The sequence below is a fragment of the Zootoca vivipara genome, chromosome 1 (assembly GCF_963506605.1).
Source record: "Zootoca vivipara chromosome 1, rZooViv1.1, whole genome shotgun sequence".
Classification (NCBI taxonomy): domain Eukaryota; kingdom Metazoa; phylum Chordata; class Lepidosauria; order Squamata; family Lacertidae; genus Zootoca; species Zootoca vivipara.
In genome coordinates this window covers 104118888-104131878 of record NC_083276.1, presented here as the reverse complement: position 1 = coordinate 104131878, position 12991 = coordinate 104118888, and the positions used below count along the sequence as shown (strand labels likewise).

The 12991-nt window shown below is 45.4% G+C and overlaps 1 protein-coding gene across 1 annotated transcript in view; it reads right to left on the bottom strand.

The window, feature by feature from the left end:
* Positions 1–3611, bottom strand: part of KCNJ3 (potassium inwardly rectifying channel subfamily J member 3) — a 113503-nt gene extending 109892 nt beyond the window's left edge. Inside the window, exons 1-2 of the mRNA XM_035131749.2 lie at positions 2712–3611; positions 1665–2357 (exon numbers count right to left, since the gene is read on the bottom strand). Of these exons, the coding sequence (XP_034987640.1) occupies positions 1665–2345 (681 nt within the window). The 5' untranslated portion in view covers positions 2346–2357; positions 2712–3611. The remainder of the gene's footprint in view (positions 1–1664; positions 2358–2711) is intronic.
* Positions 3612–12991: the final 9380 nt, after the last annotated feature.

Below are 12991 nucleotides of genomic sequence, written 5' to 3'. Positions count from 1 at the left end.
CTCCTCCACGCTAAGCTTAGCATTACTTTCTGCACCAGTATTCACTCTAGCCATAGTTAGCCCAAACAGTTTGCAAACCTGCCTTTAATCACGACTGCAAAATGCAGTTTGGCACTGATTCAGGGTAGTGAAAATGCCACAACAGGTGTAACTGTAGTTAACTCCAAAATGGAAAGGAAGGAAGAACTAGGGAAGGGAAGAGCGTGAGAGCTTATAGAGCAGTCCCAACAATTAGGAGATAGACAGCACTGCATCTCACAAAGCCTCGGTGGCATGAACTGCCCTTATTTGTTATTATATAACCATGTACAGTAGACAGTATTTTAACTGGGTGTTTAAAAGGCTGTAGCTATACTCCTATACACAGACCCTCAAGGACAGTGATGATAATACATCTACGGTATATGGTGCTTTAGAACATTCAGATCACATGGTATACATTTAAGCAAGCTAACTGTGTACATAGATGTGGCCGGTGGAGAATATTATTTTGACCTGAGGCTATTGGAGCAACTCTAGATTGTGGGTTCTGTTTATCTGATCGGTCTTAAAACAGAGGCAAAGCAATATTCTGGATGTAGAAAAAACGAGTCCTTCGAAGGTACATGTGACATCACTATTTGTCACCCATACTCCACTGAACTCAGTTGACCTTTATGATGTGGGGGTGATCAATATTTTCAATTGAAGGATTGCACTCTGAAAAACATATTGTTCTTGTTCTATTAAACTGCACCAAACACTCCAGGGGGGGCAAGAATATTTCCATTTTACTTATAAGAATAACTGGTTTAATGGATTTAAAGGATTCTAAACAGGTAACATGCTGGTGGACTGTTTCACACAGTACTACAAAAAGAAGCAGGTAGGGGAGTCTTGATTTAAAGGCTGGATGTCTCAGAGTTTATTGTGAATTCCAGTTTTTGGAATTTGCCTGTGGAAAGGGGGTATGCCCTGAGAACTGGGAAAGATATGAAGGAATCCATGCCTTTTAAAGGTGCTGTAGGGACTACAAGGAGAAAGGAACCACAGACAGGCAGGGGATATTCGCTGAAGAGAACTGATGAGAAATGACAATGCAACTGCGCTAGAGCTGGAAAACCAAGGAAAGGAAGTGCCGAGAGATCTCCATAGGGTGGGCAGAAAGTAGATTGATCGGGATCTGCTAGTAGATTTGAAATCTGATTGCAAAAGTTTCTTACTCTTCGTTGCTTAACAACAGCAACAAAATGACTTTCCCCACCAAAATGAAGCAGCTTAAATGAAGAAAGCTATTGAGGAGTGGACTTTTGTCTAAAATGACTAGGAGCTCTGGTACTGAAAACCAATTCCAAGGCTCAAAACGATATGGGCAGAGGCACCCTCTTCTTTCCTTTAACGTATACAGTATGTCTCAACACCTGGCTCTGGTTGGTAGACCTTGAGGTTCTAATGAAAAAGCACAGCAGATCCAACAAACTTAAAAGTGTTGAAGACTGCATGGAGGCAAAGGAGACACCATAAGAGGTGAGCAAAAGGCAAAAAGGGAGGCATGAATGCTTCAATGAAATCTCGTTTAATGAAGAAAGGTGTAGAGTGCAAACTTGGAAAAAAAATATGAAATGTAGAGAGGAACGTGCATGTGTGGTTAGCACAGATGACAAGAAAGAGAGCCTTGAACTTACTTTGAGGAGTTTGCAGCGGATCTGTGCAGAGACCATGTGACTGTTGCGGAGGTTGCCCACCCTGAACATGAGGGTGAGCTTGCCATCTCTCATGGAGATGGCAGCATGTTCGCTGAACATCAGCGTCTCTGCCCTTTTCTTAGGTTGGGACATCTTGATGAACATGCAGCCAATGAGAAATGCATCCACAATGGAACCCAGGATGGACTGGAACAGGAAAAGGATGATGCCCTCCGGACATTTGTCCGTAATGTATCGGTAGCCATAACCAATGGTGGCCTCTGTCTCTATGAAGAAGAGGAAGGCGGAGGGGAAGTTGTAGACGTTGGCCACGCAAGGAGTGTACTTCTCGTCATGGGCTTTGTTCAAGTCACCTCGCATGTAGGCAATGACCCACCACATGGAGGCCATGAAAAGCCAGGCCACCGTATAGGTGAGGATGAAGATGAAGAGGTTCCAGCGCCACTTGAGGTCCACCAAGGTGGTGAACAGGTCTGACAGGTAGCGGCTCGTCTCACTGCCCAGGTTGCCATGTTGCACGTTGCACCGGCCGTTCTTGTCCACAAACCGCTGGCGCTTCTTCTTGTGTGCCGGCGCCTGCTGCTGGTGGAAACCAGAGCCACTGGACGAGGTGGTCACTACCTGGTAGTCGTCCCCAAATTTCCTTCGCAGTGCAGACATAATACACCCAGGCTAGCCAGTGTCGCCAATCCACAGTTTGTAGGGTTGGGGGGGGGAGGGAGGAGAGAAAGAAAGAAAGAAGGTGGTAGGACTTGGTATGACTGCTGCACCCTTCCCTCTTTTCTCTTCTCCAACCTTCCTCCTCTCCTCTCCTCTCTCTTACTTTTGTTTCCCTCCCCTTGTTTCCAATACACACAAACACATTTGCTCTTTTGGACCACCTTCTTTCTTTCCCCTCCCCACCCCACCCACCCCGTCTCCCTCTTTTGGGGGGAGAAATCAACTCTTCCTTCCCCTACTCAAACCCAGCAGGACCCCGCCACGTACAGGAGGAGCAAGGGTATCACCATCACTTTATCTTTTTACCTTCCAGCAGCAGGCAGCTCAATCGGGCATCGTCCTCCTCTTCCTAATCCGCTCCTGGAAGTTGCGCGGGTGGGGTGGGGGAGGCGAGAAGAGAGGCGGCGGATTCGGCACAAACTAGCCGCAGTCCGCCAGGCGGGCGGCCGCTTTTTGGCGCCCTTTCCTCGCCTCTCGCGGGCACAAAGGCATCTCTGGGCAGGTCCTCTTCTTCCCAGCCTCTTCCTCCTCTTCTTGCCGTCCTTCCTTCCCTCAGAAGCGGGGGGACAGGGGACAAAAAACACTCCGAGAGCGAGCTGCTTCGTCGCGCCTGAGGAGTTGCTCTGGGGGTGCGCGCCGCGTATGGCGTGCGTCCCCGAGGGAGAGAGGAGGAGGAGGAGGAGGAGAGTCCCTTAGAGGCGCCTTGCCACCAACTGGGGCGCAGCAGCCGCGGCTCTGCTGCCACCCATTCCTACGGCTTCTTCGCCGCCGAAGGAGCTGCGTGTAAAAATAACATTAAAAAATAGGGGAGGGGGCGTAGAGAGAGAGAGAGAGAGAGTCCTTCCCCTCTCGAGGCTGCTTTTTCGCCTTCCCCCTTCCCTTCCACCCGCTCAGCACTAAGCGAATGGATCAATCCACATTGCTCTCTTGCTCAGCCGCCCTTCAGCCTGCGCGGAGGAAACGACTCGCGTGGGTTTCTTCCCCCTCCTCAGGCTCGTGGGAGGCGGGAGTTGGCGAGGCGGCGGCAGAAGACGTCTCTGGCTGCGCGCGTGAGTTACTGCCTGCGGTCATCTGCGGACCTTCTGCTTTAGCCCCGCCTGCCCCTTGCCTTCTTTTCCCGACCCTTCATTTCGCGCCGAGGGGTCGAAGGAGGCGCCGGCGTCGAGAGTGCCAAAGGCCACCCCTCCCTACCCTACCCCGGGCGCCCTCGCCTCGCCCACCACCTGGCTTTGGCCCCGAGGCCCCGTCTCCGCTACTCCGCGCGCACACACCCACTTCGCCCCCCGGGGCAGATCTCGCTCCCGGGGAGAGAGAGAGAAAGAAGCCACGGCGGTCGCCCAGGAGGCCGGTGTGTGCCAGCTTGTACGGCGGAGCAGTGGCACTTACAGGGAAAATAAATAGCATAGATCGAAATGTGTGCACAGGGGAAGCTTGAAGTGGAAAAGGATTAGACGCTCGCCAATGCAGAGCAGAGTCACCCAATGGAGGGATTTGATAGGGTGCTGCTGGTGGAAGTCCAATCCTGCCAAATAATAATTAATAATAATATTGAGAGATCTTGCTAGTTTCTGGGTAGCTGCTTTTTTTTTTGTCACTCTGCCTGTTGCAAACATTGCACCAGAAGCTACCCACTTCCTTAATTTCATCAAAGGAGGAAAGAAATGCTGCAAAATTCCAGCACTGCAGCAACAGCACTGCTCCATCACACCCGGGCATGGATAAGTGGTTCCGTATATGTTTCCCTTCTCAACTAAAATATACTTTCTTGACACAAAGTGCATAGTAATGTGGGCTATAATTATCACGCAGTGGGACCAAGGCACAAATGGAGGAGGGGTGATACTAGCCGTAAAGTCTGCTGTGGGCCCAAACAGAGAAGGCAGAGAGTGGCAGCCAGAAAGGCAGAGAAAGGGGAATTTGGGGTAGAAAATAGGGGCCAGCGCAGATGAGACCTTTCCCCCCTGTGGGGCACAGCAAAACCTTTTGGGTGTCGTCTCTTCCCATGAGACTCGAGGGTGTCACTGCGTGGGTTGGAGGGTGCAGGAGGAAAGAATTGGTTTGAGCTAAAATGTTTTAAAGATCAAATCTCCCTATTGAGAGAGAGGATACAGAGTGAGCGGTTTTTGGAACTCTCTAAGTCTCATGGTGTGGCAACCTCATGCGCGTTTCAAAACATCAAATTAGCAATCTCTTCTGAATGCTGCTAGTATTATGCACATAGATATCTTATATATTAAAAACCATCTGTTGAATTGCTTTCAGATCCTAGCATATTAACATGTGCATCACACCTTTTTTGACTGGGTGCCATTTTAAACATCAAAGTGGCAATTTTTTTTGAAAGCCCTCTGCACATTCTCTCCCCTTGGCCCAACCAAGACCTCCCTCCATCTCTTTGCTTGGAGTAAACGGGAGTGTGTGAGTAGTCTTATCTATCAAACATGACTGCAGAACTTAGGCTCCACAAAGGTACCCATGATTTATACCAGTGACTTAATCTCCCCACATGCTCAGGTCAACATCTGAGGCCACTGGTGGTGTGATTGGTGGCTCCTAGGAGCAGAGCCTTTTGGATAGTGCTGAAATGTCCACTCAAGTGATATCTCTCAGGTCCTGACACTGCATTCCTTCAGGCATTTGACTAAAACATAGCTGCGTTAGGTGTTCATCTGAATGCCTTTAGTTTACTTACTTAGTCTTGCAAACTTTCTTTGTAGCATCACACAGCCATCTTGATGCTCCACTGTTTTTACGCATTTCATATTATATATGCTTTCATGCCTTAAAATATACACTACACTGGTATTTTATATGTTGACGCAATATAGAAAGCTCTACAAATAAATAAATAAATATGTACCTTATGCTGTTCCTTTATATGGTTTTCTTAAAGTGTTTTTTTTTCTTTTGCAGGTTTTGCTTCTTTTGTCAATAATTGCACACTGTTGATGTATTTTTAAAATGTGGACATCTTCTTTGAGCTTCTTTGAGCCCACCTGGTGGGAAAAAGTGGAGTATAAGGATTTTCCTCATTAGAAACATATACAGGTGAAACTCGGAAAATTAGAATATCGTCGAAAAGTGCATTTATTTCAGTAATGCAACTTAAAAGGTGAAACCAATATATGAGATAGATGCATGACATGCAAAGCAAGATATGTCAAGCCTTTATTTGTTGTAATTGTAATTATTTGTCGTTAGGTGGGTCAACTATAAATGGAATGTAATTAATGAAATGTAATAGCAATGTTTATTTTTGTTTATTTTTGTATTATTGTAACTATTTGTTTTATTACTGTGGAATTTCCAAAAGAAAGCATTTGTAAAATTTAAAAGAAAAAGAAAAAATAACAAGTTGCATTACTGAAACAAATGCACTTTTCGACAATATTCTGATTTTCCGAGTTTCACCTGTATATCTGTCAGCTCCCAGCTCATCTCCTCCCAGTTTTCCCATTCACCATTTACAGCATAGTTAGAGGAGAACAATTTGAGATGGGTCCTGCTGCATCAGCCAAAACACCCATGTAATCCACATTCTGATTCCCACAGTGGCCTTGAATCGGGATGTACTGGTAAGTGGTTTAGTGAAGGGGAAATATAGGGCGCTGTGGGTTAAACCACTGAGCCTCTTGGGCTTGCTGATCAGCTAATGAGACCTCCCGCCACTGGCACATGATTTCTGTCCTCATCCTGAGGACAGAATTATTGGTCACTGAACTCAGTTCACATTTCTTACTTTACCTAAATGTATTTCTTTATATCCCATACAGTTATTAATTCTTCTGCTTTTTGAGGGTTCTTTACATGATTCTGATATCTGCCAAATGGGAGTCTTTTTCGTTGCAATGTTATTTATGCATGCTTACCTGGAAACTCAAGGGAATTTCCTCCCAAATAAGTGTACTCAAGTTGTGCAGTAAAGGCAAAAGGTAAAGAGACCCCAACCATTAGGTCCAGTCGCGAACGACTCTGGGGTTGCGGTGCTCATCTTGCTTTACTGGCCAAGGGAGCCGGCATACAGCTTCCGGGTCATGTGGTCAGCATGACAAAGCCGCTTCTGGTGAACCAGAGCAGCACACGGAAACGCCGTTTACCTTCCCGCTGGAGCAGTACCTATTTATCTACAGTACTTGCACTTTGACGTGATTTTGAACTGCTAGGTTGGCAGGAGCTGGGACCGAGCAACAGGAGCTCACCCCCCTCACAGGGATTCGAACTGCCGACCTTCTGATCAGTGGGGCTTGTGCTTATTACATTTCTCATATTTCTGCCCACGTACAATCTAAAAGCCCTGCATTCCATTGTTAAACATGTGGCACAACTTATATGTAAGAAGGGATAATAACGGAAGATTTCTTGGAAGAGTATTTGTGGAATATACCAAATGAAGCCTAGAAATAAGTAATGTACATGTGCAACCGCCAGCAACAAATCCCATCGCTACTGTACAGCACTTTATAAAAAACAACAACAACATCCAGCACACTGTTTTGCATAACATTTCTTTGAGATTAAAAATGGAAAGTCGTGATAAAGAGCTTTAGTATCCAAATCACTGATTTAAATTCAGTTCTTACATGTTGTGCAGAACAAGAGCTGAATGCTCATTTAGCACCTAAAAAATGAAACAAGCAGATGTTTCACTGATAAAATGTTTATATGCAGTGTCTACAAATACAAAGAGCATAGCTAATGGTGCTTTAACAACACAATTCAGACAATTAGGCTCTACAAATAAGTCTGGCCCAACTCGTAGCCGCGGACATGCCTTAGACCTGGTATTCACCTCTATGGATGCTGGTGATCTGACACTAAGTAAAAGCGAAACTAAAGAAGTGCCAGAGGAGAGGAGGCTGAGGGAACACTTCACAAGGGAGGGTGCTCGGAAAAGTGTGAGAGGTGACATAACTGGGCTCCTGAGCCCCACAAGGGTGCCGCAGAAAGAATGTAGTTGGTCAAGGGAGCCGTGGACTCAAAAAGTCCACAGATATAAGAAGTTGGTTGGATCCCACCCATATAAATTAAAAGACGTAACTAAGGTCCAGTGGGTGGCAATTCAGTGTAGCGCTAAGGAGACCCCACTCAATCATCACAAGCATTTCTCCTTGCCTGACGGAAGAAATTTCCCCCCATCCCCATACACTGTCTTGTGGGTTCTCCCAACCCACTCAAGCCAATCAGGTGAGGAAATAGGGAAATAGAGGAGCAAAGCCCAGTTGGGTTAGCAGCACTCCTTGCATGAGGTTCTGCCAGGGAAACCTGTTACTTGAATCTACCTCATTAATGTCAGTGGGTCCATTCTCAGCACGACTTACAACCCAGTGGCGGCAGCAGTGTGCTTCCTATCGCACTATTGTTGTAAGCCAAAAATGGCTTATCTCCTGAGTTTATGCCAATAAAACCCAGAAGCTTGAGGGGTTTGGAGTCAAACATTTGCAAAGCAATAGGTTACAGTCGGATCGTTCTGCAAAACTGCAACCCCGCCCGATGGTTCAGGCAGTGGTATTTATAAGGTTTCAAACAAAGCATTTCAATTTTCACCAGTCCTGTACATCAGTGGTCCTCAACCTTGGGCCTGCAGATGTTTTGAGACTACAATTCCCATCATCCCTGACCACTGGTCCTGCTAGCTAGGGATCATGGGAGTTGTAGGCCAAAAACATCTGGAGGCCCAAGGTTGAGGACCACTGCTGTACATCATTACTCTATCTCATTTCATGTAATTTCGCAATAAGCACTGGCAATTTTGCTGATTCAGTGTTGATTTTTTACCGTGATCTGCTACATTGTATTAGTATGCATGTTGGGAACCTGTGTAATGTGTAGCCATTTGCACCATGTAGCAATTGATGTTCTAGCTTTCAGCTGTATCTTTGTGATTTACATATTAGCTGTATTTTTGCCCCAATAGGGGGTGGCAACTTGCAAAATCATCAGTTTCTTAAAGCAACAGGTTACCATAACTTCTCTAATAGAAGCGCACTCAATGATTTCCAGGGGTACACATTATCACATTTATTGTAGCCCTTTGGGCCACCACCACACTATGATGAAGCACTCTCTCACTTATTAGACAACTGTACCTATTTTCATATGTTATACAGTATAATATTGGAGAATATTTTTATTTGAAATTTGGGGGTTTTAAGGTTTATGCAGGGCTTTTTTTTCTATAAAAAAGTTTCAGGGTACTCTCATTTTGACTCAATAAAATCACCATTTTATAGTTCAAATCGAGAGAAATAAATACAGTAAATGGACAAAAGTACAAAGATTCACAAAATGTTTAGGGGTATGCGTACCCCCAGAAAAAAAGCTCTGGGTTTATTAATCTGCAAGCAGACTTACTGGAATCTGCATTACTCTCAATGTTTCATTGAGGAAATGTACTTTAACATAAGTAGGGCCAGGCAACAAACATTCTATTTACATGCATTCCTGAGAACAGCCAATATCTCACCTAGTACAATGCCGCTTGGGCTACAATATGCATGCTTAAGAATGGCGAACTGCTTGTATAGCCTTAAGACTAAATCTGTGTTGCAGTGTCCCTACAAGCAGGGCATACATATGTAATCACTTCTAGCACGTGCAACTATCATGCAATAACTATCAGCAATAACTTTATTCTACAGCATTGTACTGCCAACAGAACAGGACAAAATCTTTAAAGGCAGAAATCTTTTTCTTGACATATAGCTGAACCAGAAAAGATGGATTTCAAGATGGAATTGCACCTGTGAGGGTTTCACATATCCAGAATATGTAGTGTTTGGCCCATGGATCGTGAACATGTATATTTCTTTTCCTAAATTACATGGAATGATAATTCCCTTTATGTTCAGGCATCGGCTAGGGATTACAAAAGTGGTAAAATAGCTTTGTGATTAGCAATGATTTGTGGAGAGATAAAGGTTTACTTCAGAAAATGAAAAAGAGCCCACTAAATCACATTACTATTCAAGATGGTTTTGTTCTTGATCAAAGCTGGCAAACTGTTTTCTGTAAGAAGGATTCTTAGAAATGCATCAGTAACCCTGCATTGTTGTCGTAATGACTGCAGCAGCACTGCTGTTTTGGAAAGATCTTTTAAGCAGACCTTGCTAAGACTCTGGCTTGCTCCAATTTTCAGCTCTGTTTCCGAGTTTCTTTTGCCGATATGCTTTGAGCAAATTAACAAAGCTCATAATCACCAATAACAATGACATTATCATAGTATAAACTCATTTCGGTGAAATTAAACTTGGAGGAGAGGAGAATTCTTCACAACAGAAAAAACAAACACACACCTTATTGGCTTGAAGATGTCAGCATTTCCAATTGTATCTAAGAGTGACTCCTAAGAGATCCAAATGCCAATATGAAAGTAATAAGTTATACCAGTGGTTCCCAACAAGTGGTCCGCGGACCCCCAGGGGTCCGCGAGCTATGCCAGAGGGGTCCGCAAGATCACCTCCCCAAGATGCGCGTACTGAGCGGTGCGCGCGCAGCGGGAACACCACGCACTGCTGCAGCGGCGTGGCGCCCCTAGCAATCCGCTCCGCCGACTCGGGAGTCTCCTTGGGTCTCCTCAGAGGAGGAGGCGCCACGCCGAAAGCCCCAGAGCTCGCTTGCCTCCTTCCCGCCCTCTCCCTGCCTGTGGCCAGCAGCACTGTTCTGTGGAGTTTTTGGCGTGGCTCCGCCTCCTCCGAGGAGACCCAACGAGACTCCCGAGTCGGCGGAGGGCGGCGGACTCGCTGCTGGGCGCCCCTGCTCCCTCAATTCAGGACCCGGTGGGAGGCTTTGAAGCGGGTGCGAGGTCACCTCTTCACCTCGGCAGCTGCGCCTTCCCCTCCCCCACCCCATTCCACCGCCCACCCCCACCCCCAGAGAGAGAGGGGGCCACTGTTTTTTTGGGTGGTGGTCTTACCCCCTCTGTCAGTGAGGGAGCAGTGCGGGCGCCTTACAAATCAGCCCCCTTTGCACAGAGGGGTGACTGGGTGGAAGAAGCCCATGGAATGCAGGCGCTCTAGCCCCGAAGAGGCTGTCACCTTGCTTGCAAAAGCAACAGCCTCTCCCGGGCTGAGCCGCCTGCCTGCCTTCTGTTGGCTCTCCTTAAAGCAAGCGAAGTAATTGCTTTAGAGGAGCCCACGGAACGCAGGCGCTCTAGCCCCAAAGAGGCTGTAGCTCTGCTTGCAAAAGCAACAGCCTCTCCCGGGCTGAGCCGCCTGCCTTCCCTGCCTGCCTTCCGTTGGAACGCAGGCACGGAAGGCAGGAGGAGCACTTTTGGGATGCCCCATTCCCCCCCCCCAGCTGCCAGTTACCAAGCCTGCTCCGCTTGCTTTGCTGCGAGCTGGGAGGGGTGGTGGTGGACGGGAGCTCCTGTCAGTCCGTCCCTTCTCCCAGCTCGCTGTACCAGCAAGAAAAGCAAGAGCCGCTTGGGCGCTGTGCACGGCTCTCCCTCCCTCCCTCTCTTTCTTTCTCTGACTCCTTCCTTCCTTCCTCCCTCCCTCCCTCCCTATCTCTTTCACCCCTTCTTTCCTTAGCATTTGCTAATTTCCACCCGCTGCTTCTTGTCAGCTTCTTTTCTGGGGAACCTTTCCTAAAAATGGTCAACAACTTTGGGGGTCCCCTGCCTAAAAAAGGTTGTCAATTCTTGGGAATTTTTTTTGGGGGGGGGCGCCGGAGGGATCTTCGCACCACGGCGCTGGATATGTTTCACTCAGCCAAAATTGTTTAATAAAAAGGTGCTAATGGAGCCAAAAGTTATTTTCTGCTGACTAGTAGGCAGGTAGAGATTTGCAGTCAGATTTCAGAGTGAAAGTTTCAAGTTTGGAACCTAATATTTCAGAAATAATGAACTCAAAGGACAGATTTAACTCATCTCATTAAGAACTGAAAATTAAAACTAACTGTATACTGATGGAGTACTCTGTTGTAACTGTAAAAAAAACGTATAAAAAAGACTCTAAATTTGGCTCTCACTTTTTAATTTTAGGATTAGGAATTAATGGGGGTCCTTGTCACAATAGCGGCTCGATGAGGGGTCCTCGAGAAAATTTTGTTGGGAACCCCTGAGTTATACTGTCAAAAGTTAAGCATAGCTATGCATCAGAGCAAAAGTGATGCAGCATTTATGAAAGAGGACTTGTTTACAATGCATTATCAACATAGAACGTTTTCTTTGGTTAAGAAATAATTAATAATAGTAATAATTTATTATGTATACTTTGGGTGGCTTCCAACAGAATATTAAAATACAATAATCTAGTGAACATTAAAAGCTTCCCTAAACAGGGCTGCCTTCAGATGTCTTCTAAAAGTCTGGTAGAAAAGGTTATATGGAATCCATGAGCAAAGTCCCTTAGGGTGCCTATTCTATTTAGGCTCAGATGTTAGTGGGGGTCAATAGAAGGCCTCTCTGGAAAATCTGTGCTTGGGCAGACTCACAGGTAACCTCTTCCAGAGCTAGGGCTTTATAACCAGCACTTTGCACTGTGCTTGGAAACAAACTGCAAGCCAGTAAAACTGCTGTGTAACATTGCTTCCTATTATTCATGAAGGGCCTGCATATTCTTGATGCAACTTGTTGAAATGTGTTTTCCTGTATTTTTGTGTTTTTATATTTTCAACCACCCTGTGATCCTCAGATGAAGGGCGGTATAGAATTTAATGAATAAAATCATCATCATCATCATCATCATCATCATCATCATCATCATCATCATCTTAAGATTCTAATCCTCATTACATGGTGAAATATTGACCTTTTATGCAAATGTATGAGGGCTGAATTCTTTTGGGTTTCAATGCCTTAATTGTTTATCACTTTAATTTTCCATTACATATAGTTTAATTACATCCCTGCACCTTGTGACTTAGCGACATTATATGCATCTTTGGAAATAATCATATCTGCAGGCAGCTGGGAATTATCCCTGTGAGGCAGGTTCTTCCGTAGATTAAATTTTGAAGACATCTTCACGTGGGAAATCTGCCCTAAGGCTCAGATTCTTGCAAAGAAGACATCATTGCAGACAAAACAACTATAGCAGGGCATGAAGAAATAAAAGTGCTGGAAAAAGATATAGCCTTACAAAAGCTGATAAATGTCCACACTTGATTTATCTTTTTTTTTACGGTAAATATACGTGCTCTATTCTTTGCCCCCATAGGATTAAATTAAGTAATGAGGATCTGTAACATTCCCCAATGCATTCCAACATTGGCATGCTTGGAACAGAGGAGCCAATGGCAGAGCGACATAACTTAACAGAATTGCTAGAACAGAGATCAGCAGAGAGACATACAGTATTAGAAACTCCAGTGTAAGTAGAAAAGCAAGTACAAATCAAATACAATCCAGGGAAAAAGAGAGGGATTGGATGCAACTCTGCAAGTTTGCTAATGTAACAGCCATGCACATCTGATTTTACTGCTGTTGTTTCTCATTTCAATTCTGCTATAGTAACCCTGTACTGAACTACCAGAAATCGCTTGGTTAATAAGAGCTAGACTGCTCTGGCCCATAAGAATTGATTTTATTTCCATGGATGCATGTAGATCTGACTTTTGAGAACCACTGTTCTAATAAATCAATATCC